General features: G+C 37.4%; 2 protein-coding genes across 13 annotated transcripts in view; one reads left to right on the top strand and one right to left on the bottom strand.

Moving 5' to 3' along the window:
- Tasor (transcription activation suppressor) overlaps nucleotides 1-16,376 on the top strand; it is a 66,245-nt gene extending 49,869 nt beyond the window's left edge. For 4 of the 10 annotated variants that reach the window (XM_090320623.1, XM_090320606.1, XM_090320615.1 and 1 more), the window contains 3 exons: nucleotides 787-965; nucleotides 1,151-1,315; nucleotides 2,349-3,336. In XM_090320623.1, the coding sequence (XP_090176749.1) occupies nucleotides 787-965; nucleotides 1,151-1,315; nucleotides 2,349-2,821 (817 nt within the window). In that variant the 3' untranslated portion in view covers nucleotides 2,822-3,336. Of the gene's footprint in view, nucleotides 1-786; nucleotides 966-1,150; nucleotides 1,316-2,071; nucleotides 3,337-14,557 lie in introns of those variants that run through there. The other 6 variants (XM_090320669.1, XM_090320663.1, XM_090320654.1 and 3 more) reach the window with 3 other exon arrangements.
- Nucleotides 4,184-23,573, bottom strand: part of Ccdc66 (coiled-coil domain containing 66) — a 41,231-nt gene continuing 21,841 nt past the window's right edge. For all 3 annotated transcript variants that reach the window (XM_090320682.1, XM_090320700.1, XM_090320691.1), the window contains 12 exons: nucleotides 22,358-22,476; nucleotides 21,164-21,226; nucleotides 14,491-14,741; nucleotides 14,217-14,301; nucleotides 12,035-12,196; nucleotides 10,412-10,556; nucleotides 9,611-9,736; nucleotides 7,477-7,964; nucleotides 6,330-6,370; nucleotides 5,453-5,673; nucleotides 5,126-5,247; nucleotides 4,184-4,379 (listed from right to left, as the gene is read on the bottom strand). In XM_090320682.1, coding sequence (XP_090176808.1) covers nucleotides 4,293-4,379; nucleotides 5,126-5,247; nucleotides 5,453-5,673; nucleotides 6,330-6,370; nucleotides 7,477-7,964; nucleotides 9,611-9,736; nucleotides 10,412-10,556; nucleotides 12,035-12,196; nucleotides 14,217-14,301; nucleotides 14,491-14,741; nucleotides 21,164-21,226; nucleotides 22,358-22,476 — 1,910 coding nt within the window. In that variant the 3' untranslated portion in view covers nucleotides 4,184-4,292. The remainder of the gene's footprint in view (nucleotides 4,380-5,125; nucleotides 5,248-5,452; nucleotides 5,674-6,329; nucleotides 6,371-7,476; nucleotides 7,965-9,610; nucleotides 9,737-10,411; nucleotides 10,557-12,034; nucleotides 12,197-14,216; nucleotides 14,302-14,490; nucleotides 14,742-21,163; nucleotides 21,227-22,357; nucleotides 22,477-23,573) is intronic.

The following is a 23,573-nucleotide window of genomic DNA, read 5'->3' as shown; positions in this document are numbered from 1 at the left end:
TTAGTGTCTAGTCTGACTTTGAACCTCAATCCACAGATCTCAGCCTCCTGAGTAGCTAGGATTACAGGTGTGAGCCACCACACCCAGCTGAGGAGCTGGTATTCTTTAGACCTTTGAAGTTCTGGTTGTGAATAGGTACACTTGGATTATTCTGTTTATGGCTCTAGCATGATCTCAATTTATTTTTCTTTAGTTGAAGCCTTGCTAACATTGCCTCAAAGTAATATTTGGTGTATTGGTTTACTTGAGGCTTCGTGAACTGATTAGTTTGAGATGCTGTATTCTTCCTAAGGTCATTTCCACGAAATGTAATTGTGTTAAGATTCCAGAAGCTAGTTCAAAATTGTTTTATAGTTCATCCTTCCTAAACTTAGATCATAGAACTTTTGTTTATGTGATACTTTTTGACATTTTGTGGCAGGGCTAATTTGTTTAGCTCTGTGTAGATTTCCTTTTTAGAAGGTACTCATCTTCAAAGCTTATGAAATAGGTATAAAGCAAATTTTTATTGAATATAACCACTGAGACACAAAGGTTTAACTGCTAATAACAGCAGGACCGTCACCTTCCTAATTATAATAATTTTCTTACCGTATAGAAAGTTTATTTCTCATTAATGTTAAGTTATAAAGCTAAAAGTGTGTAATTTATTAAATAAATGCCTGATTGAGATTTAGGCACCTCTACCAAACACACACACACACACACATACACACACACAAAACACGCTAGGTTACAGGGTTGCTCATTAAGTGCAAATATAGATAACTGTGCTTAATTTCACAGGTTGAATGCCAAAGCTCTTAGTCTGTTAACACTTCTGAATGTCTATCAGAAGAAACATCTAGTTGAAATTTTGTCATATCACAGCTGTGATTCACAAACTCGAAATGCACCTGAATTGGATTGCCTCATCAGGCTCCAGGCTCAAAACATACAACAACGACACATCGTCTTTTTAACAGGTATAGGGTGTTCTTCAGCTTTTTACTACAATAAAGGAATGCAGCTTGAAGGAATTTCAGGAACATGAATGGGTGTGGTTGATTATGAACATGTAGAGGAAGGGGCTTGTTGAACATATGGCAGGCATTATTTGTCCATGTATATTATAAAGCCTATATCCTTGAAGATTTTTTTTTTAATTTAGAGAAGAATATCAAGATATTTTCCAGCTACTCAGAAAATGGAATAGTAGTTGCATCTACTGAAGACTTCATGCAAAACTTCAAAAATCTTGTGGGCTATCACAACGTAATCCCAGAAGAAAATCCTCCATCGCTTGGTGCTACTGAGACTCTTGAGTCCCAGTCAGGTAACTTTTCAGTAGCTTTTATTTAAGGTAGACAGAAAAGGGGGCTGGGAGGTTGGCCTAGTGGTAGAATGCTTGCCTAGCATGCATGAAGACCCAGGTTTGATTCCTTGGTACCACATACATAGAAAAAAAGCCATAAGTGGTGTTGTGGCTCAAATTTTAGAGGCTCTAGCCTTGAGAAAACCCAAGGACAGTGCCCAGGCCAAACCCCAGGACTGGCCACAAAAAAAAAAAAAAAAATGGTTTTGGTTAATCAAATAATAAAATACTCTTTGAAACTCCTCACTCCAGTGTAAAACAGTGTCGGGGGAAATGTTTTGAGGTATTTGCCATTCAGACAGCATATACAAGATCTGCTCAGATATTATACTGTAGTCAATAAAGTTATTTAAAGACTGTATACATTCATCTGCACTGTAGACCATGCACACTTTGGACTATGCTCTTTATCTTTGAAGGTATGTAAACTTTATTGACTGCTACTGTTAAGAATCGTAGGAAGCCAGATTTAGCACTGGAGTGCTAAATCTCCCTTTGTGTAGGAAGCAATTTTAATTGCAAGACAGTACAGTACAGATCAGTCATCTCACAGAAGAGGTGGCCTCTGCTTTTGTTCCAGACTACGCAAATGAAATTGGTTTTGAAAAGCAGAGATAGTCAATAGAGCTAACCAGTTTACTAATTCAATAAAGCTACATGTCAAAACTTTTATTTTATATTTGTCTTATGAAATACTGAATTACCGTATAACTTTAGATGCTGTTTTGACATTAACCCCTTTGGAGCTGGGAGTTGGGATTTCCCAACATTAAACGTGAACACATTTCGCAGAAGCTTGTAGCATCGGATTGTCTGGACATTCACATCTAGTGTGAGTGTTGTGACTAAGTGAACTTGTGGCAGAAGACCAAGCTTTAAGGGACTGTGGACTTGCAGATCCTGACGCATTATATTGTGTGAGTAGTGTATAATTTTAAAACTTAAACATACTGTATATTTCAATAGAGGAGGACTTTTTGTTTTTTAAATGTAGCTCTTTTAGAAAACGATGAAAAGGACGAAGAGGATATGTCTCTGGATTCAGGGGATGAAATCTCACATATAGAAGTGTTCAGCAGTTTTCATTCAGAAATATTGGCGAAAGAAACCAAAGGATCAAGTGGAACAGATCAAAAAAAGAATATTCAAATTGAATTGCAATCGTCTCTTGACGTGCAAAAAAGTTTATTAGAAGATAAGACTTACCAAATTGATTGTGAAGAGAGAGCTCCTATTATAGTATGCTCTGAAGGAGAGGACAGCAATTCAGAACAAGATTCATATAGCCATTCTTGGGTTTATCACAATGAATTAAGTGTGTCCCATCAGTTTAGTCATTTTAATGTTCTTACTCATCAGACGTTTTTGGGGACACCATATGCCCTTTCATCAAATCAGTCTCAAGAAAATGAAAAATTTTACCTTCTTACAAAAAGCTTCACTAGAGAAAAATCTCCGTTAAGTTAAGGGTAAAAAAAATGATTGTTTTTAATAACAGGTTGTTGTGAACTTTGTTTCTTAAAAGCGAATTAACAATTTATATTTCATTTAAACAAAAGGTTCTTATCCTTTCTAAAATGTTTTTCCTTCTTATTTAAATCATGATGGCCTGTAACATCTGAAGCATCTAAAAACTGAAATAAATATATTTTTTTAACATATTGTACTTGAATTATCTCATGTTGACACTTAAGTTTTACATTTGTTACCTGTAGTTGCACTTCAAATTGAAGTCTGTTTTATATGTAAAATTAGATGTTAATAGAAAACAGCAATGGCTTGACTTTTATTTCCTCTCATGTCAGATTTTGCTGAAACAAATTGTCAACTATTTATTTTAGATAAAAGCCTTTGTATAGTGTTTTTACGCTGGTATAAGCCATTGATGTTAATATTTATAGGATTTTGGCTCTATACCTCAAGATGTATCTAACAATGCAGTTTCATCTAGGTAATAAACTTATGTACATAATAAACATCAAGCAGCATTTTTTAAAGTTTCTGGAGAATTAAGATTTTCAGAGCTTCTATGATTGTTTTAAAATTTAATAATTAGTACTTGTTTTATGGAAGTCACTGGGCAATTTGGAACTATTTTAAATTACTAGACTTAGAAAACTGGGAATACATATTGGATTTGGCTCTTAGAATTACCACCTACTACACCATAGTGTGGAACTAATAAACTCACAGACAGTAACTACCTGTAGCTCAGTTTGAAAACTGCAATTTCTAAGAGAAATGCTATTAAAATTTAGCCTAAACACAATTTTTGGTATTGCAATAAAAGTGAAGATTTAGTATTTTATATTTATTTTGGTGCCTGTATTAGGGCTTGAACTCAGGGCCTTGTGCTCTCACTTGGCTTTTTCATTCAAGCTTACCTTTGAACTGATATCCTAGATCTCAGCCACCTGTAAGACTTGAGCCACCAGCTCTCAACATTTTTTTTTTAAACCAGTCTTGTGGCTTGAGCTCAGAGCCTGAGCACTGTCGTTGGGCTTTCTCAAGGCTCTACCACTTGAACCACAGCACCACTTCTGGCTTTTTTTTTTCTATGTATGTGGAACTGAGGAATCGAACCCGTGGGTCTTTGTGTATGCTGGGCAAGCAGCGTACCACTAGGCCAAACTCCCAGCCCCCTTGGCTAGTTTTTTTTAATAGTCCTTAGTTTTTAAAACAAGGAAGCAAGTCTGAAAGACAGGTTAAACAGGAACTCCAGACTGTTTATGATAGGTAAAAAGTATGTATAGAGGAGTTAAATGACGAGACTGAAGGAACCAGGAAAAAAATTTTTTTTTAATTCTACAAAAAAATGTTTTTATTCATTTTTAACAGCATTTTTATTGCATAATGTGCAAGTTTTTAAAAAGATACTTAGGCTATTTAAAAAATACAGTTGAATGATGAGTACTGTTTAGAAGACAACGATGACCTTCTACATTAATGAAGAACTAAAATTCTCTTGATTTGCAGCTAAAGACATGAAATTAGTTTCCAACTCCTTTTGCTTCTGGAGAAGTCCCTGAAAAAACATTTGAAACATCCAGTGTTTATTTTAGCTATGCGAAATAAGAGTAGCCACTCTGTTGGTGGGTGTGTACATCATGCTCTTTCCTCTATACCTCAGGAGTTTCCAAAGTCAGTTACATTAGCTTCAGTTTTTAATTCAGAGGATAATTAAGGGCATTTGTAAAGTCTTACCATTTTCAAATGAATAAAAAACCTGAGTAAAAGTATAGGATGATTTTCTAGTTTTAGAAAGGGGAAGAATGGGTAACACAAGAACCAACTTTCTGAAATAAATGGGGAGGGAGATACTGGGGGAGTGTTTAGAGGTCATACACTAGAAAATAACCAGAGTCAAAGTTTCTTAGAAAAATGTTACTATAATCCAGAGTCAAAGTTTCTTAGAAAAATGTTACTATAATCTTAAGTATGCCTGTTTAATAAGAGAGCTGTGATAATTCATAATTGGTATGGGAAAATGTCTGGTGAGCTTACTGGCCCAATCATTTCATGCTGAACTATATTCTTGGGATCAGACAATACTGTTCAGCTGCCAACACATACTTACAAATTTGATTTTCAGGCCTTATTATGTTTGATGTTAAATGTACACATTTCTTAATAAAATTATCTCAGTATAACAACTGTCTCATGATGTCATACTAAAAAAAAAGTTGAGACAGGCTCATCTTTTTGAATTTGTGAGCCTTCTGGCCACCTGTATGCTACACATGTACACGACCACACCACAAGATCTTATACCTGTCGTAGAGCTGAAAGTCCCTTAAGAATCGCTTGTTGTCGATCCCGGTTCTTCACCAAGTTGGGATTAAGAAGTGGATCCCTGACAGAGCCAAGCGCAAGTCGTTGTTCTTGATTACAATCTGAAACCAGACAAAATTTATAAGAGCCAAATACCTTTCTAGTTTGCAGTAAGATTCATTAGTAAATTTATTTTTCCTAAAAACCCACATACATACTCTTAGGTTTATAAGGCTCTGTAGAACTATGAGGCTCTGTAGAACTAAGTAGGAATTTTTAGGAATGAATTTGAAGGTTCAGCAGATCTTCCATATGTGGTTTACGTACCGTGATCAGTGGAAGGCGCAGACAAGGGTGCATCTGGATCCAGGTAATATATCTCATTTGTTCGAACATAAGGAATAAAATTACATGTTTGCATCCCAGGTGTTTCACCATCTTCTGGCACTATTTCTTTTTTGCAGCTGTTTTTTAGTGGTAAGTGTAAGGTGTTTGTTTGAGTTTGTTGAGTTCTGTTTTTTACTACTAGAGCTGGTGAGGACTGTAACCTATACAGACCAAGAAGCTTGAATAAGAAATTTTACAGTTTAAAAATAAACGTATCTCTTTAATTCAATAATTCACACCTTTAGGAATATCACATAAGGGAGCCTAAAGCTTCATTCATGAAACACAGGGCAAGAGAAGGGTGTTCATTTGAGTTTTTACTAGCTACATATATGTACTCAATATAAAGCAGAATTAAATTACAGTTTTGGTTGGGCTAACAAGTCTTATTTCTCCTTAAATAACTCCTCATAAATTTATTTCCTCATCACCGGAACTAAATCCAATATGAGCCAACTCTAAACCAGCTAGCTCATGCAGAAAAGACAGACTAAAAAGCTTTAAGTAACTACTATTCTTTCCAATTAGTTTTCCTACCTGATTCAATCCAAGCATCATGCCTGTTTCAGCACTCATGCATGAGGTAAATAAAAACTGTCCAGCTATACCTTAAGATAGGAGAATGTCATCCATGCCTTCTATTAAGCCCAGTCCAGCTAAAAGCTATTTTATCCCTCAAACTACTAACCATCTGGTAAGTATACTCCTCTTACATTTTTATCTTCATCTTTGTGCCTAACCTGAGTAGACTTGGAGCACATATTCTGTACCTCCTCTATCTCAAAGCACTCAATACCTATGAAAGTAGTCCACATACCTTTCTTCACTGATGGAATTCATTTTCATAGGTTCTTCTTCCTAAAAGGATCAAGTGATATCACATACTTATAATGGAAATCTATTTCTAATAGTGTCAGTATTCTCCAGTCAAACAAATCTAATTCTGTACCTTCCAACTGGCTACTTATAAGACTATAAACAGGATTTTTGTTGTTGCTTTCATTATATGTAATGTATGTATGTATGTATGTATGTATGTATGTATGTATGTATGTATGTATGTATGTATGTATGGGTCTCACGGTGTAACCCAGTCTGGCCTTGAACTCATTTTAGTCTTCTGCCTCAGCTTCCCAAGTGCTAAACAAGTTTGCTGAGGTGTAAATGTTTGCTTCCGGTGGTTCTTGGAATTGAACTTGGAGCCTCAAGCTTTCCAAGTGCTCATTCTGCTACTTGCAACATGCTCTCACTTCTAGCTAGCCACTCTCAGACTTGTAACCTTCTTAGTACCATTTGCAGGTACCTGAAACACACCAAGCCCAACTTGTTTTTGAGATTCTTTTCAGTTAGGGGCCAAGTACTAAAGTTTGTCAACTTTTCTAACCATATGGTCTGTGTTACACCTAATCAGCTCTGATATAGCAGTATAAAGTCACCCAAATGATTCATAAAACAAGTATGATTGTGTTTCTACAAACCTTTCATTTACAAAACAATGGACAGATTTGCTTATAGAATTAATTTGCTGATCCCTAACAAAAAGTTTTCTAACTCCTTCAGACAAACAGCTCAAAGCATACATGTTTACAGAGAATTGTGGGTTTTGTTTTTGGCCACTCCTGAGGCTTGAACTCAGAACCTGGCCTCCTTTTGCTCAAGGCTTTTTCTGTGTATCTAGAATTAAACCCAGGGCTTCATACAAACACTATACCACAAAGTTTGATAGTGCCTGAGTTTGGCCTAGTAACACAGTGCTTGCCTGGCATGCATGAAGACCCAGGTTCGATTCCTCAGTACCACATACACAGAAAAAGCCTGAAGTGGTGCTGTGGCTCAAGTGGTAGAGAAAGCCCAAGGATAGTACTCAGGCCCTGAGTTCAAGCCCCAGGACTGGCAAAACAAAAGGATTGTGTTTTGAATTTAGAAATGCATGCATATTTAAAAATGAGATAGAGGAGTTTTACCTTGTTGCCTAGATGCCACCTGATTTTTGACTCTGTTTCTGGATAGGATGACTGAACATCTTCTGGCGAAGTGCCTCTATTGTGAGAAAGGTGTTCAGAATTATTTCTCTCTACCAACTGAAGCAGTTCCATCTGCCTTCTTACTTTTTTTTCTTCTCTTTGCTTTTGAAGCTGTTTAGGATATTTTTCAGATGCCGGAATATACCTTTTGAGAGGCTTATTTATATTCCAAGCAGGCCTTCTAGGACTTTTCGTCATGAGTTTTGTTTGTTTCTCTGTTACAGGCTGTTTACATTGGTCATTATACCAGCTGTTTTCTTTTTCTAAGTTGGCTACTCTGTCCTGACTTAGTCCTTGCTTGTCTTTCTTAGTGTTAAGTTGTCCATCAAATTCTATAGAAATCTCAGGAGAAGAACAATGTGTATTTTCCCTTTCTGTCACTGATCCACAGTATGGTGTATTAACGAAATTTCTTGTATTTAAGTCATCTAAAAAAAAAAAAGATGATTAGTTTTTAAGCATAAAGATATAACAAAGTTTATTAGTTACACTTTAAGACTTACAATTTTAAAACTGAAACTACCAACCTCTCATTCCCATCCCAGTGGGAACCAGTATGCTACCATAGGTGTAAATGGAATCATATGCATTGTTTTATGAATGGCTTAATCCCTAGCCATAAAGTCCTCAAAAGTTCATTGAAAGTGAAGCATGTATCAATTTCTTTACTAATGCTAATTCCACTACATAAAACATGTTTTACAGTATCTCTTTAAGACCTTATTTCTCTTTTTTCTTGTGCCAATAATGAGACTTGAACTCAGGGTTTCATGCTCCTGCTTAACACTTCCCCTTTTAGCCTTTTCTTGGTTAACTGGAGATAGACACTCAGTCTTCTCAAGCTGGCTTTGAACTGCCATATTCTTAGCCTCCTGAATAGTTAGGATTATAGGCATGGGCTATAGAGGGGGTGGGGAAGAGATAATGCCTATTTACTTCAACTAAAATATGCTCATAAAATGCAATTCAGAAGTGGTTAAAATGCTACCCATAACAAGTATTGGCAATCACAAACAGAAATTAGAACCCTACTACATTGGTGGCTGGACAACTGCTTTGGAATCTGGACAGTTTGACAATTATCACATAAACCAGAAATTGTTTTCTGTCAACACAAAATCTGTACATGAATGTTAAAAGCAACATTATTCACAATAGCCCAAAACTACAAATAAAGAACAAAATGTAGTATTATACATACAACAGACTACCATTCAGGAATAATGTACTTACTATTATCCTAAGTCAGAGTAGCCAAACACAAAACATTTTGATCTAGTAACATGAAATGTCTAGAATATGAAGAGATTCTTCTGCGACTATTATTAATGGGTTACTAGATCTCACTGAAGGAAAGGTTCTAAAATTAATTATGGTGACTGCTCAAATGGTAAAATAAAAAAATTAGTAAACTAAAACCAAGTAATGCCCGTTAAAAGGGAAAGTTGTGTGTAGGAGGTATAACTCAATGGTAAACCACTTGCCAAACCTATATAGGTCTGGGAGAAGTAAATTTATATGATTTGCATCTAAAATAAAGCCTGTACAAAAAAAAGAAAAATCAAGAGATGCACTGAGGGCTCACTCCTAATCATAGCTAATCAGGATGCTTTGCTACCTGGAGGATCATGGCTGAAAGTCAACTGGAGCAAGGAAGTACATAAGGTCCATACCTCCAATTTACCAGCAAAAAGGTATGGTGGAGTTTGAGCCAATACCATTAAAGAAAAAAAGGAAAAAGCAGGAGGCGGTGGTTCACACCTGTAATTCTAGCTACTCAGGAGTCTGAGATCTGAGGATCGAGATTCAAAGCCAACCCCAGCACTAAAGCCCATGAGAATCATCTCCAATTAACCACTAGAAAATTGGAAGTGGCACTGTGGCTCCAGGCAGGAACCTTGACCTGAAGAGTTCAGGGACAGCACCTAGGCTGAGTTCAAGCCCATGATCAACAAAAAGGAAAAAAAAGGAGAATAGATCATTTTATTCTCATAAAGTTTTATATTTGAAATGGAACTCAGTACCAATGCTTTAGTCTTAAGGAAATTTCTAGTAAAAGTTTCTATAAGAATACCTGTTTGCACACTAGTATCTTTCTTAGGAGACGGAGTAGAACTGATACATGAATTCATTTTGCTGCCAGCTTCATCGGAGTCATATCTTGAACTTGAAAGGTTATCATCCATTTGCATTGCATCTACTGGCAATGGGAAAAATATTTTTTAAATGCTATATTACTGTTATTGACAGAAATTTATGTATAGAAGATTGGGAATGCAGCTTTGTGGTGGAAATGTATAGAGACAGAAAAAAATATGTATGACAGTAACTGAACACAGAACTTCGATCAGAATGAACACTGCAAAAAAAAACTTCATTAAGGCTGGGAGTTTGGCACAGTGGTAGAGTGCTTGCCTAGCATGTACAAAGCCCTGGGTTTGATTCCTTGGTACCATACACACAGAAAAAGCCAGAAGTAGCTGTGGCTCAAGTGGTAGAGCCATAGCCTTGAGAAAGCCCAAGGACTGGAAAACACACACACATACACACACACACACACTTCATCAAATTCTTGCATTCTTATCCATTATTGTATTTACAGAGATCACTTAGTAACTTTTCTTTGTTAAAATTTCTAAAATTTGTCTCTGTCAGGATTGCTATAAACCATATATAAGAAAAATTTATGTGCAAAATACTGAAAACTTACTTTAGCTTTACTTCTAAAAAATTACCTAAAATCACTCCTATATTATTAAAGCTCGATTAGCTAAAGAGCAGAAATTCCTTTAAATTTTTTTATTGCATAATGTTAAAAACAGACAAGCAGTTAAAATCATCTACAAAAAGGTATAAATTCTGGTTAATCACTTACCACGAAGATTTTTCATCAATTTAGAAGTATCATGTCCTTTTTGAGCCAATTCTCGGATTCTCTGTTCTTGTTTCAGTCTCTGCGCCAGCTCCTGTGCTTTCTGCATTTTTTGAAATAGCTCATTTGTCTTGAGAGTCATGATTTCCTACCAACACAGACATGTCGGTTATTAAATAAAACTGACTACTCTCACTTAGTATTTCCTCAGCTTTCCTAGGTACCAGGCACTTGTCTGGATCCTTGTGGTACAACAGGTAACAAGCAAAAGCCCTTCCCTTTTGGAGCTTACATTTTTAACGTGCTTTCTACAGCTGTGATATGAAATCACACACACAAAAAAACCTTTCTGCTCATTTCAGACTTATGAAAGTTTTCTAAGTTTTAAAAGCTAGTGTCTAATTCTGTAATTCTATTAAGATTATAATAAATATTGAAAGAATAAAGCATTTATGAACTTTTGCTGTTCAAGTAAGTGCTACTTTGATTTCTCTCATGTGCATATAGCTATCACACAAAGGGATGATTTATGTCAATGAAAATGACTCGCACCACACTTCCCAGCTAATAATCAGTGAAGAATGCCAAATGGGAAAAGAAAATGTTCTATTGCTAAAGTTTTAGTCTTTGGAAATTGAATGTCATTATATGATGTGTTCTTTGTGAACTGGCTCAAGCATGGCACCTGACCACATTCTTACCAGGTCTAAATCATTTAATAGAAAAGTTCTCCTAGATATTAAGATAGTCTTTGTTATCTTAGCACAGAGAACCACTAATACAGCCATAAACTCTTCCATCAATCCAAGCCATTTTGCAAAAATGAGCTTTTTATTGGTAGATGTGGATAGAAATGCCAATTACATTATAATCATGGCTTACGAATAAAATATACACAGCCCCTAATACGTAGATCATAATCAAATATATGGATGACTAGCATTATGCTATTATAACTAATCCTGACCCCTCCATTAGCACAAAGGCAGTAAAGACAGCATTTGAGAATTTTATCGTGTGACAAAAACATAAAAGCTTCTCTCGTTTTCCTTTTTTTTGTTGTTGTTGGTTGTGGAATTTAAACTCTGGGTTTTGACATTGAACCTAAACTCTCCAGCTCAAGGCCTACACCTTGAGCTTCAGCACCACTTCCAGTTTTCTGGTGATTAACTGGCGATAAGAATCTCATAAACTTTAGTTCCAGACTGGCTTTGAACATTGATCCTCATATCTCAGCCTCCTGAGTAGCTAGGATTACAGGCATGAGCCACCACACCTGGCATCTTCCTAACTTTATTCAAAGTTTTAATGTCTCCACTTATGTTTCCACCAATTCAAAATACAGCCTGTAAGACTGGGCACCAGTGGTTTATGCTTATAATCCTACCTACTCAAAGAAGCTGAGATCCCAGGATCTCAGTTCAAAGCTAGCCTATGCAGAAACTACTCATCTCCAAGTAACCAGCAAAAAGCTGGAACTAGAGGTATAGCTTAAGTGGTAGAGTGCCAGCCTTGAGCAAAAAAGCCATGAGAACAAGAAGCCCTGAGTTCACATGTAAGTAACTTCCAAGTTATTTGTCTGAAAACATACATTGTTAATTCCACAAGTTAAATGTAAATACACACTTCCTTTTGTTTTTGCTTAAGGATGTCTTCTTCATACTGTTTCTGCATTTCTTCTCGTTCCCGTAATAAACGTTGTTCTTCTTCTTGTTCTTCCTTCTTTCTTTGCTCTTCTTCCAGTTGTTTTTTTCTGCGCTTTTCTTCTACTTGTGCAGTGATTGCTTTCTAGTCATAAATAATACAGAAATCAGAGCTTTGGTGACAATAATAAATTTAAGTATCAATTCTTACACTCAAACTATTATGCAAAGAAGTAAAATTAAAATGACAAATTTGTATTTCATTTGATCTATTTGTCTAGTTAAGTTCTGCATGGTTTTTTTCCCTTTCTTTTTTCTTCAATTCTACTATGACCATTAGAACTGATAGAAAAAAACTTACCTACTACACACATCAAGCTCTAGGCTTGATCCCCAGCAACATGGGGGAAGGGGGGAATAAAAGAAAAAAGCAACTGAAGAAATAATATTTTAAATACTGCTTGATAAATTTAAAAAAGGTCCTCTACTTTTTTTGGGGGGGGTAGGGAGGGTCATGGGGCTTGAGCTCTTTAGCTCAAGGCTACCACCCTACCCCTGGGCCTGGGCATTGTCCTTGAGCTCTTCAGCTCAAGGCTACTGCCCTACCTTGAGCCAAGCCCAACTTCCTGTTTTCTGGAGGTTAATTGGAGATAAGAGTCTCAGGTAGGTCCCAGGCTGGCTTTGAACCTTGATCCTCAGATCTCAGCCTCTTGAGTAGCTAGGATTATAGGCATGAGCCACTGTGCCCAAGCTAATTTTTTTTTTTTTAAATGGGTAGTACTGTCTTTGAACTGAGAGCTTTTTACTTGGCAGGTGCTCTACTGAGCCATGCCTCCAAACCTTTCTTTGTACTGGTTATCGAGGCAGGGTCTTGCCACAAGAGTCTTAGTATCTTATGCTTCTCACAACAGCTAGGGTAAGTGCACATCACCATTTCCCAATGGGATGGAATTTCATGACCTTTTTTTTCTTTGGCCTAGGGTGGCTTTCAAATGTGATCCTTCTGATCTCAGCGTCTGACATAACCGAGATTGTAGGCATGCGCCACCATGCCCAACTAAATACTCAAAATTAACTATACAAATTATTCATGCATTAAAGTGCTTAGAAAATTACACAGCTCAGTACAGTGTTGGATACCTAGAATCTGTAGTCTCAGCCATTCAGCAGATTGAGATTGGAAGATGATCTAAGCCCACAAGTTAGGAGCTTAGGCAAAAAAGTAAGACCAAATGTCAATAAAACACACACACAAAAAAAAAACAGTTATGATTTTAGGAAGGGATATAAAAAGAAGCTGGTGCTGTGGCTCAAGCCTGTAATCCTAGCTACTCAGGAGGCTGAGATCTGAGGATCAAGGTTCAAAGCTAGCCCGGGCACAAAAGGACTTGAGATTCTTATCTCCAATTAACCTCTTGAAAACAAAAAATGGGGCTTGGCTCCAGGGTAGGGTGGTAGCCTTGAGGTAAAGAGCTCAGGGACAGCGCTCGGGCTGAGTTCAAGCCCCATGACCCACAAAAAAGAAAAAAGGGGAAAAAAAAGACTAAGGACATGCACACACAAAAAAAAACCCACAAAAAAAATTAGAATTAAGTCCTTTTAAGATTAGACCAAATTAGGAATTTTAATGTCATAATATCTGCTAGCTTTCTTGTTTCTTTTTTGCCATCTTGGGGCTTGCGGACACTGTCCCTGAGCTGCTTGCTCAAGGTTTCTGCTAGATTTTTTTTTTACTTTTTATCGTCGAGGTAATGTATAGAGGGGTTACAGCTATATTTGCCGATAGTAGGTACATTACTTCTCATACATTGATACCTTCTCAAGCTTTTGTCCCTACTTCCCTCCTCCCACCCCCTCTGCTAGACTTCTTAGTCAAAATTCGATGTTTGATGTCAATCCCCATATTATAGTTCCTTCTTAAGAAATATCAGCCTAAACAGAACTCTGAGGAAATAATCAGGCTGACCTAAAATCATGAGCAGAACTTCCATGTTAAAGGCTCCCGGAGAGCAGTGGCAAGGCAGATAGGATAATCATTAGCTTTATCATAGAATGGAACAGGACCTTTGCCTATAAGCTTACACCAAAATTGTAATTTCCATTTACTTAAGGTGTATGTATATGCTGACCATTACTAAGGAGAACAATGCTTTACAATTTAATACCTGATGTTCTAACTGTTTTTGTCGTCGCCTGTCCCGTTCCTCAATTTGTGCTGGGTCCAAGAGAGCAGTCATAGAACGGAGAAAGCTGACAAGATATATAAATTAGCTAATCAAAAAATAAGGCAGGCTCAACAAAATTAACCATTTCTGCTGGAGATATCTACTAATCATTTCTATTTCCCACAAAAATACCAACCTAAAACCAATTAGACATACTACCAATTCTCTTAAAATACACTTTCTTAAATCAATAAATACTAAAGAATGAACTTACTTTGTTTTCTGACTGTTTGCCACAGCCACATCGCTAACAGGTTCTACTATATGCTCTTCCTCTGAAGGTTCAATCTGACTTCCAGGAGTAAGAGTATATACACTGCTGACATCAGCCAGATCCTGAGTGTCAGGGGAGACACAGAAGTACTCCGGGTGTTTTGGTGTGAACTGAGATGACAGCCGAGACTGAGAACCAGGATGATTCTTTAATGAATCAAAATGCACTGCCCATCTGTCATGTTCCTGACTCTGATGGTGACAAATAAGAACTACTAAGAAAGTTTCCAATTATTCCAATGAAAAATCCCAAATGTATAAATCAAATATGACTTCTAAGAGTTACCACTGAGCTAATGAAGCCTCATAAGAATAAACCAAATTATACTGCTTTCGTTCCTTATATATTTAGGTACAAGTTTGGAAAAATTGAAGCATTTAAACATTTGGGAAATTCTATTTAAAAAATAGGTTTGTTTGGGCAAATGTGGAATACTTTGTCTTGATAGGCAGTTTCGAGTTTATATGATGAAGGGTTTTGAATATTTTTTCCTTTAGCTATACGGTCTCTTAAAGTTATCTTTGAATATATATTTTCCTATTTTCTTTTGCCAATCACTTTGTTTTTTTACTTAAATCTTCAATCCATATTCCCTGCTGTTCTTGTTTCACAGCACTGAAAGGCTGTTCCAACAGTACAGTTTCCTAAACAACAATCACCAAACTACCTGTAAAGTTCAATTCTTTTTTTTATAACTACTTTATAATTACAAATCGAGCCAAAGTTATTCAAATTTATCACAAAAAAAAGAATTTATCTCTAGGAGAAGCAATATGTCAAAGAACTCTATTATACTATTGATATGTACAGTCTCATCCTTAGAAAGGCTTTTTGTTTATTTTGGGTTTTGGTTTTTTTTGCCAGTCCTGGGCCTTAAACTCAAGGCCTTGGCAGTGACCCTGGGCTTTCTCAAGGCTAGAGCTCTACCACTTGAGACAGAGCACCATTTCTGGCTTTTTTCTATGTGTGTGGTACTGAGGAATTGAACCCAGATCTTCGTGCATGCTAAGCAAGCACTCTACCAGTAGGCTAACTCCAGGCCCCCTTAGAAACGTTTTAAATATACTAATAAAAGAATATAATACACTCATACTGTCATTTAATTCAATTCTTCTTTTTTTCTTTGGTGGATCATAGGTCTTTAATTTGGCCTGGGCACTGTCCCTCAACTCTTCAACTCAAGGCTACCACCCTACCCTTGCACCAAGCCCTACTTTCCTTTTCTAGGGGTAGCTGGAGATAAGAGTCTCAGGTCCTTTTGTTCCCTGGGCTGGCTTTGAACCTAGCTTTCAACCTTGATCTGCAGATCTCAGCCTCCTGCTAGCTAGGATTACAGGCTTGAGTCACCTGCCTGCTTAATTCTTTACTTAAAGCAGTTTAAGCTGGATGACAGTGGCTCACTCCTATAATCCTAGCTACTCTGGAGGCGGATACCTAAGGATCACGGTTCATAACCAGTGTAGGCAAGAAAGTCCTTGAGATTCTTATCTCCAGTTTATCATTAACAAGACAAAAATGGAGGTGTGGTTCAAGTGGTAGAGAACCAGCCTTGAGTGAAAAAGCTACCAGAGCACAGGCTCTGAATTCAAGCCCCACTAACAGCACACATATGCAAAGCAACCTGTAAAAACTTAATAAAGGGCACTTGGTATGACGCTGAAAGGTCCAAAATGGTCCATGTCACTTCATGGTACCCAAGTTGAGAGCTCCTTCCTCGCTGTAGATACAACCTACCTACTAATCCCGTCCAGCTGCCCGGCAAAAAAGGCTACCATAGTAAAATGAGATATTCCAAGATGAATACCAAAACAATTTAAAGCACTTTTTAGATTATTTGGGATTTAAAAAACAGTACCCTTTATCAGGGAGACTACCACTTTCATAATTGTAATTCCTGAGTATTAGGATGAGTCTATCATGTAAATGTATTTTTCTCATATAAAAAATTTTCGTTTCTCTGAATAGTTTACGTTGATAAAAGAAAGGTAACCCCTTAAATGTTACTAAAAATAAACCTATTGTAAAATTACAAAAATTTAAATCTTCTCAAAACTTAGCTATTGTTGTTTTAAATCTGAATTGGGCTTTAGTTCATCAAATTTAAACACCATTATGGCTCCTTGTAATTAGAAACAATTCCTATCTAGTTTTGAATATTAAGAACTGCGGCTGGGAGTTTGGCCTAGCGGTAAAGTCCTTGCCTAGCATGCACAAAGACCCGGGTTCGATTCCTCGGTACCACATAACATAGAAAAAGCTGGAAGTGGTGCTGAGGCTCAAGTGGTAGAGTGCTAAGCCTTGAGAAAGTCCAAGGACAGTGCTCAGGCCCTGAGCCCAAGCCCAGGACTGGCAAAAAAAAAAAAACTGTGGTAAACTGTCCCTAGTGTTTTGATAAAGTGAAAATAATTTCCAAGCCTATATTTGATAAATGTTATAATTTTGCCCACATTAGATGCAAATATACTTGAAATTTAATTTTATATCACTAATGTTTTTAGGTAAGATCTGATGTTTTTCAGTATGAGTCCCAATCTATAGTCTATTTGATGCCCTTTTTTAAAAAACATTTTTTTCTGGTGTGTGTGTCTGTCTGTCTGTCTCTCAGGGACCTTGAACTTGCCATCCTCTCACTCCAGCCTCCTGAGTGCTAGAATGACAGGTGTGGGCATGGCACCAGGTTACAGTTGTAATTTGTAAAAATATGAATCCTATATTTAAATTTTTCATTTTGAGCCTAGCTTATGTTTTTCCCTAGAACGCATTTGTTTCTACAGTAGGAGACAGTCTGATCTGTGTTTCTCATGTTCTTTCCAGCTTTAATTGGTCTGAACACACTGGTAGTAGCTATCTTAATGACTGAACAAAAATTATGATATCCACTAGAATTTTTTTTTTTTTTTTGCCAGTCCTGGGCTGGAGCTCTGAGCTTCAGCACTGTCCTTGGACTTTCTCAAGGCTAGCACTCTACCACTTGAGCCTCAGCACCACTTCTGGCTTTTTGCTATGTATGTGGGGTACCGAGGAATTGAACCCGGGTCTTCGTGCATGCTAGGCAAGCACTCTACCACTAGGCCAAACTCCCAGCCCTCCACTAGAATTTTTTTTATGCCTCCTTTCCAGTGGCTGCCTTATCAATTTTCAGTTTGAATGTCTTTTGGTAATTTGCACAGGGTTAAGTTTTGCCTTAATCTACATGTATATATATTAATTTTACTTTAAGTGAAAGCCAATTGCTTTCATGTGCAAATCCTCAGCTCTGAGAATTGTTCTTGCACATATGTTGGTACCTCCTAACAGAAACAGAAACAGAGCCTTATGTAAGTCATCTATTTGAGTGATTCTGACCTCTTACTGGCAAAATAAAAAAAGAAAAAATACTATATACTAGTAGGGTTTCTCTTTTTGTTGTATGGGGTCTAGAAGTCTAATTAAAACTCTGTGATGTAACTTCTTACACCAAGATCGTGAACCTACTACCTGTCAGGTATTGCAGGATGATTTAGAAGTACTCCAATTGCATTCATATTGAGTTCTTTGCTTTTTTATTTCAAATACATAAGCACCAACATGTACTATCCTCTTCTCGGGGAGCTCTTCTGATAACTTGGAATACTTAGAAGTTTATTTTAAATATTTGACAAAGCATTAAATTGAATTCTGTATTATATTTGATACTCTAGTTCAAATCTTATTAAACTTTACATATTATTGGTCTGTTTTGGAATTTGAATTTATAGTTGGAAGAGCAGAAATCTTGTTTTTACATTGGTGTTAAAGGCAAATTCATTAAAGTAAGTTATGTATCAAAAAAAAAAAAAAAAAAAAAAACTCCCTTTGGAACCAGAAAAGCAATAAAAGTTTTGGCATACTGTTTAAGATCACAGTTTTTCATGTTTGTTTGACCTACATTCTCATTTTTGGAGTTATGGCTAATAAAAATCTTTTAAATCAGACAGGCATAATGGCTCATGCCTGTAATTCTAGCTACTCAGGCAGATGAGATGTAAGGATCACAGTTCGAAGCAAGTCTTCCTGAGATTCTTACCTCCAATTAACCACTCAAAAACTGGAAGTGGCACTGTGGCTCAGAGACAGAGGCCCAAGCCCCAAGCTCAAGCCCCACAACCAACCAAAAAAAAAAAAAATTTAAACTTACAGCATTTGGGAGTCAAAACCACCTGGGATGATCAAGATTCTGAGCTACATAGAGAAACCCTGTCAAAAAATAAATAAGGGGCCAGGAGTTTGGCCTCGTGGTAGAGTGCTTGCCTAGCATGCACAAGACCCAGGTTCGATTCCTCAGTACCATATACATAGAAAAAAGTAAGAAGTAGTGGTGTGGCTCGAGTGGTAGAGCTCTAGCCTTGAAAAAAACCCAAGGACAGTGCCCAGGCCCTGAGTTCAAGCACCAGGACTGGCAAAAAAAAAAAAGCAACAAGTAAACTCCCAGGCCCAGTTACTTACTTACGGTGAATTCTTCTAATTAAAGTAGAAGGAGTTTAGCCTAATGGTAGAGTGCTTGCCTAGCATGCACGACAACCCACGTTCAATTCCTCGGTACCATATACATAGAAAAAAGCCGGAAGTGATGCTGAGGCTCAAGTGGTAGAGCTCTAGCCTTGAGAAAGTCCAAGGACAGTGCTCAGGCCCTGAGCTCAAGCCCAGGACTGGCAAAAATAAAATAATGCTGAATTCAATTTCTTTAATAAATAAAATACTCGAGAGCTCTTGCTCTTGCATTGTCCCTTACCTTTTCCACTCAAAGCTGATGCTCTATCACTTGCGCCATTTCTGCAGGCTTTTTTGTTGCTTAATTGGAGACAAAAAATCTGTACAGGGCTGGCTTCTCAGATTTCAGCCTCATGAAAAGCTAGGATTACAAGTGTAATCCACCAGTTCTAGCTAAACTGGTATCTGTATTAACAATCATAGTATGATTTACCCCCAAATAAAGCATGATCTATAAAGCCATGAAAACTAATCATAATAAATGACATACTAACTGGGCACAGTGGCTCATGCCTGTAATCCTAGCTGCTCAAGAGACTGAGATCTGAGAATCACAGTTCAAAGCCAGCCCGGGCACTAAAGAACATGAGACTTTTTTTTTTAATATTTTTTATTGTGATTAATAGAAGGGTTACATTATATTCAACAGATAGAAGGTGCATTACTTCATAAACATTGATACCCTTTCTCATGACATGCTCCCCATTTCCCTCCCACCCTCCCTCCGCTTATCTTGATTTACCCCTTCCCTATCCAACTTCAAATAACCAATTAAGCATATATAAAATATATCAGATAACAAGGTGAAATATTGTAACAATATGAGATAACCAAGGGATGGCAAAAGAGATGAGAGATAACATAGTACATTAAGGACAACAGTCACTCATTATATGGTTTTGTTTCCTTCTCCTGGAGGTCCTTACATTTGGTGTCATACTATTTTGCCAGATTCTGTTCTATTGTAAATCTCTGCTAGGAGAGCCCAAGGTTTCTACTGATTATGACAAATGAGGAAGACTATTGGGCCCATGTTCCTTTGAGTCTGGCTTACTTCACTTAATATGATTTTTTTCTAAGTCTTTCCATTTCCTTACAAATGGGGCGATGTCAGAACCTGAGACTTATCTCCAATTCACTACTAAAAAACTAGAAGTGGGGCTATGGTTCAAGGGATAGGGCGGTAGCCTTAAGCTGAAGAGCTCGGGGACAGCACCAAGGGCTAGAGATCAAGCCCCACAATCCATAAAAAGAATAAAAATAACTAAAAATAAATGGCAAACCCTTAGCCTAATTTTGATTATGTTCTAAAAACTAAGTGCCAGCTGTACATAAGAGATTCCCTTCTTGAACATTTGTTTGTTAAACATATCATTTGAAATATGATGTAAAAATCAATGTTAATAAATTCTTTTAAAAAAATAAAAATAACTAAAATGACATACTGCCAGGCATTGGTGGCAAATGCCTGGCATCCTACTAGGAAGCTGACATATCTGCAAGACTCTAATCTCTAATTAATCAAAAAAGAACCAAATAGAAGTGTGGCTTAAATGACAGAGAACTAGTTGTGACCCGAAAAAGGCAAGTAAAAGAGCTCAAAAATCCAGAGTTCAATCCCCAGTACCAGTATTACTACCAAGAACTGCAGACTACTTCTGTGGATTTTTAAGATTAACGTATTGCATTTAACAATATGTAAAAGTGCTTTAGAGATGGCAGAAAAATGCAATTTAAATTTTATATTCTTTTCCTTACCATAAATTAACATGCTAAGAGCCCTACATGGTGCAGAACAGAATATCTTATGAAATCCCTCCTGCCTAACTTGGAGAGGGGTTCCATAAGATACTTAACTCATCAGACAGGGTGCTTCTTTTGACATCCCAATCACTTCTTTAGGTTACTGCATTATTTTCACTGGGTAAAGTGTAAATGTTCATGCGATGGGATTATGCATGTCAAAAATATGGTGTAAAGCTATCTAATACATTGGCAAAAACTGGTAATTAAAAGTAGAGAGATTCAGAGTTAGTCCTTAAATGTAAAAAGGTTACATAGAAATAAGTAATAAGGGATTTAAATATTGACAGTTCAGACTTACCTCTAAAATCTGGTTATCTCTAAGTAGTGAATACCCATCAGCCATTGTAACCTGACAAGGAGACTGAGAAAATATTTGAAGAGTCAGAAAAAGTCTTTAAAAATTAATCAAAAGAAAGAAAAGAAAAATAAAGGCACTTTATCTAAAAGTAAACATGTAATATTTACAATAACGCAATCTATGTCTTCATGAGGGCTGTAGGGATGGCGCAGGTGATGATACAGCACCTGCCTTGCAAGCCTGAAGTTCTTTCAATCTCTGCTACTGCCACGAAAAATAAGTCAACTAGATACAAAACAAAACACAGAGTGCGCACTGAGGCTGACCTGGAAGCAGGGTTTTGTGGTTGGTAGGTATTACAGGGTTAGTGTTTACTTCTGTGGCTTTTTTTTTCCTTCTGCCAGTCCTGGGTTGAACTCAGGGCCTGAACACTATCCTTGGGTTTTCCACAAGGTTACAGCTCTACCACTTGAGCTATTGTACCATTTCCAGCTTCTTTTTACACATGTGGTGCCAAGGAATCAAACCCAGGTATTTGTACATGCCAGGCAAGCACTCTACCACGAGGGCAAACTCCTGGCCCTTCTGTGGCATTTTAAAAATACCTCAGTGCTCCTTTATAGGAGGTTTAGGAGGCTGGGCCTCCTCACTTGCCAGTTACTGACATAGCAAACCAGTTCGGGTTATATTTAAACTCAACTACTATAAAAGTTACACAAAGTTGCAGGGCACGGTGGCTCGTGTTTGTAATCCTAACTAGTTCAGGAGGTGGTCTGAAGACTGAGGTTCAAAAGCCAGCCCAGGGATGAAAGCCCATAAGACTCTTATCTGCAATTAGCCACTAGAAAACCAGAAGTAGTGCTGTGGGTCAAACGGAAGAGTGGTAGCCTTGGACTGAAGAGCTCAGGGACAACACCCAGGCTCAGAATTCAAGCCCATGACCGAGAAAAAAAAAAAGTTAGACAAAGTTAAGCCAGGTGCTGGTGGTTCATACTTGCTTACAATCCTAGTTACTTGAACTGTGCCTCAGTGTTAACGCATCAGTCTTTAGCCTCAGTACCCAGGCCCTGAGTTCAAGGACCACCAGTAACACATACACACATACTCCCAAAAAACAAAAAACTAATTAAGATGGCTACCTTAACCTGTATTATGTTAAGACATAAGCAAAACACTTGATTTTGGTACTCTTACCCTAGACTGATTAGGAATTTGAAGTTTTTCCCACACTATATCATGCTCAGATTTTTTCCATGGATTATTCCATTTTTCAGAAGCTTCCTTTTCCTTCTTCTTTAAAGCAACCTGTTCATCTGTAAATAATGTCCTTTTTAAAAATATGTACAAAAACTGTAAAGAAAGAATCATGCAAACAAATCATGACCTTAAAGAATTCAGATTGCCAACAGAGTTCATCAAAATTGATTTTAAGCTAATACAGTATATAAATATAACTGAGGGAAAATTGCATAGTACTTTTACAAAATTTAACATGTTTAATAATAAAAAAGCTCTGAAGTAGAAAGGAATGTCCCTTAACATAATGAAGGCTATGTATGACAGACCCATCATACCTCTAAACATCATTTCCTCTAAAGCCAGGCACAGGGGACTCATGCCTATAATTCTAGCTCTCTCAGAGGTTGAGATAAAGTTCAAGACCAGCCTGGGTAGAAAGAAGTCCACAAGTGTTCTTGTTAACAAATAGCTAGGCGCTGAGGGATGTACCTGTTATCCTAGGTACATCAGAGGATTGTGATTTAGAATAGAAGATGCTGGATATGGTGGAATACAGTTATCATCTCAGCCACTATGTGAGACCTACTTCAAAAACAGCCAGTGCAGAGCTGGACACTGGTGGCTCATGCCTATAGTCCTAACTAGTTGAGAAGCTGGGAGAAAGAGGACCACAGTTTAAGGCCTGACAGAGCAAACATGTTTACAAGACTCCTCAACATAGCTGGACAGAGTGGCATGTATCTGTTAACCCAAGATATGTGGGAGGCTGAGACTGGGAAGATTATAGGGCCTGGCCAGCCTGAGCAGAACCATCTGTGATACTGCCTACACAAGAAGCTGGAGGTGGTGATGAATACTCTGTGATCCCAGCAGACAGTCAAGGAAAAATGTGGATCAAAGGTGGATCATACCTCAGGGAATTTGCCTAGGTGGGAAGCAAAACCCTAGGCTAAAAATAACGTATGAGAATCAGGCTACATGCATGACTCAGTGGTATCTCACCAGCCTGTCAAGTATGAGACTCTGAGTTCAAATCCCAATCCCGTCAAGAAAATAAGATTATGCCAGATGCTGGAGGTTCACATCTGTAATCCTAGCTACTCAGGAGGCAGAGATCTGAGGATCAAGGTTCAAAGCAAGACAGGGAGATGAGTCTCATGGACTCATCTCC

Source organism: Megascapheus bottae, chromosome 2 (assembly GCF_031878675.1).
Source record: "Megascapheus bottae isolate mThoBot1 chromosome 2, mThoBot2.hap1, whole genome shotgun sequence".
NCBI lineage: Eukaryota > Metazoa > Chordata > Mammalia > Rodentia > Geomyidae > Megascapheus > Megascapheus bottae.
The sequence above is the reverse complement of the archived record's forward strand: the minus strand, read 5'-3'. Positions and strand labels throughout refer to the sequence as shown.